At 38.5% G+C, this 1,680-nt stretch overlaps 1 protein-coding gene across 3 annotated transcripts in view; it reads right to left on the bottom strand.

Annotated features, from left to right (window-relative positions):
• Nucleotides 1-1,680, bottom strand: part of CCAR2 (cell cycle and apoptosis regulator 2) — a 15,442-nt gene that overhangs the window by 7,086 nt on the left and 6,676 nt on the right. For all 3 annotated transcript variants that reach the window (XM_011939839.1, XM_011939841.1, XM_011939840.1), the window contains one exon: nucleotides 462-581. In XM_011939839.1, coding sequence (XP_011795229.1) covers nucleotides 462-581 — 120 coding nt within the window. The remainder of the gene's footprint in view (nucleotides 1-461; nucleotides 582-1,680) is intronic.

The following is a 1,680-nucleotide window of genomic DNA, read 5'->3' as shown; positions in this document are numbered from 1 at the left end:
GAGATCCGGCCACTGCACCCCAGCCTGGGAGACAGAGCCAGACTCCGTCTCAAAAAAAAAAAAAAAGCAAAGCCTTTGAGCCAGCTGCTCCATTTCTAGAACTGATCTCAACAAACACACAAGTGTAGGTAGAAGGATGTTCATTCCAAGAAAATTTAGGATAGAGTGCTAATGGAGAACTGGTTAAATAAATCATGTTCATCCATTCAATGAATACTGTGTAGTTGCCAAAAAAAAAAAAAAAACTGGATCTAATAAATGTTCATATGAAATAAAATCTAAAGTACTTTCAGTGAAAAGGCAAACCACCATACAATATGTACAACAGGTTTCCATGTGCTTTTTGTTTTGTAAGAAAAGGCTGTGAGAACACACATGTGCACTGGCATAGACCCCATCTCATTTACATGAGAAACTATTACCAGCAGCAAGTCTCAGCCCACCTCAGCCTCCCCACTTACCTGTCCACAGTGTAGGGAGTGAGGTGGACCCGGTAAGGAGGCAGGTCATGCCTTGGCTTCTTAGCACCCCAGGGCTCTCCAGCAGCCCGCTGTTTGCGTTTCTTGGAGTCATAGTCATCGCTAGAGGTTGACCCATCACCAACAGTAAGAAATCACATTGTTATATGTATTCAATACACACTGAACCAAAAGAAGTGGAAACAAGCACAATCCCTCACATTCAATAATACATGGAAAAATAAGCCATGCTAACAGCCATATGACAGAATGTTACAAAGATATTACAATGGATATTTACACTCTTTTAATAACATAGAAAAACATTCCTGTTAAGCAAAAAGCACACTCTGCAACACTGTATACACAGTAGGCCTGAGCTACTGCAAAAACAACTTGAGAAGACTGAAAGGAAATAAAATATTAATGGTGGAAGCCTCCAGTAAGCTTACAAATAATTTTCTATTTTTCTGCACTTCATAAATTATAGTTAACATGTTTTTTTGAAATGAGAAAAAAACTGATTTCTCTTTTAAAAACAAGGGACTTTATATGAATCCATGCTATGCGTTCTATAAAGTTTATTAGAAGAGACAGTTACAAGGTGCCTGTAATCCCAGCACTTAGGTAGGCCGAGGTGGGCAGATCAGTTGAGGTCAGGAGTTCGAGACCAGCATGGCCAACATGGTGAAACCCTGTCTCTACTAAAAATACAAAAAAGTAGCCAAGTGTGGTTGCACATGTCTGTAATCCTAGCTACTCAGGAGGCTGAGAGAGGAGAATCACTTGAACCTGGGAGGTGGAGGTGGCAGTGAGCCGAGATCACGCCACTGCACTCCAGCCTGGGCGACAGAGCGAGACTCTGTCTCCAAAAAAAAAAAAAAGAGTGACAGCTACAAATCCTTAATAATACACATTAAAGTCATAAAAACACTCAAACCATTTGCTCCAATAATTCCACTCTTGAAAATTTGTCCCAAGAAAGTTAATTCAAAAGAAGAAGAAAGGCTACACATAGTGGAAAAATAGGAAGCAGCATAAACTGAAAGTAAAAAACCAAATACATAAACCAAATACCCAAATTTTTATAGTAAATAAAAACAATCATGCAGCCATTAAAACACTCAGGATTATGCTGCAATATGGAAAACTGTTTATAAATACACAAAAATAATTTGAACTCTAAGATTAAAATTGCAAAAAGTATGCACATGTATAGATT

Source organism: Colobus angolensis, unplaced genomic scaffold (genome assembly GCF_000951035.1).
Source record: "Colobus angolensis palliatus isolate OR3802 unplaced genomic scaffold, Cang.pa_1.0 Scaffold184, whole genome shotgun sequence".
In the NCBI taxonomy this organism is placed as follows: domain Eukaryota; kingdom Metazoa; phylum Chordata; class Mammalia; order Primates; family Cercopithecidae; genus Colobus; species Colobus angolensis.
The sequence above is the reverse complement of the archived record's forward strand: the minus strand, read 5'-3'. Positions and strand labels throughout refer to the sequence as shown.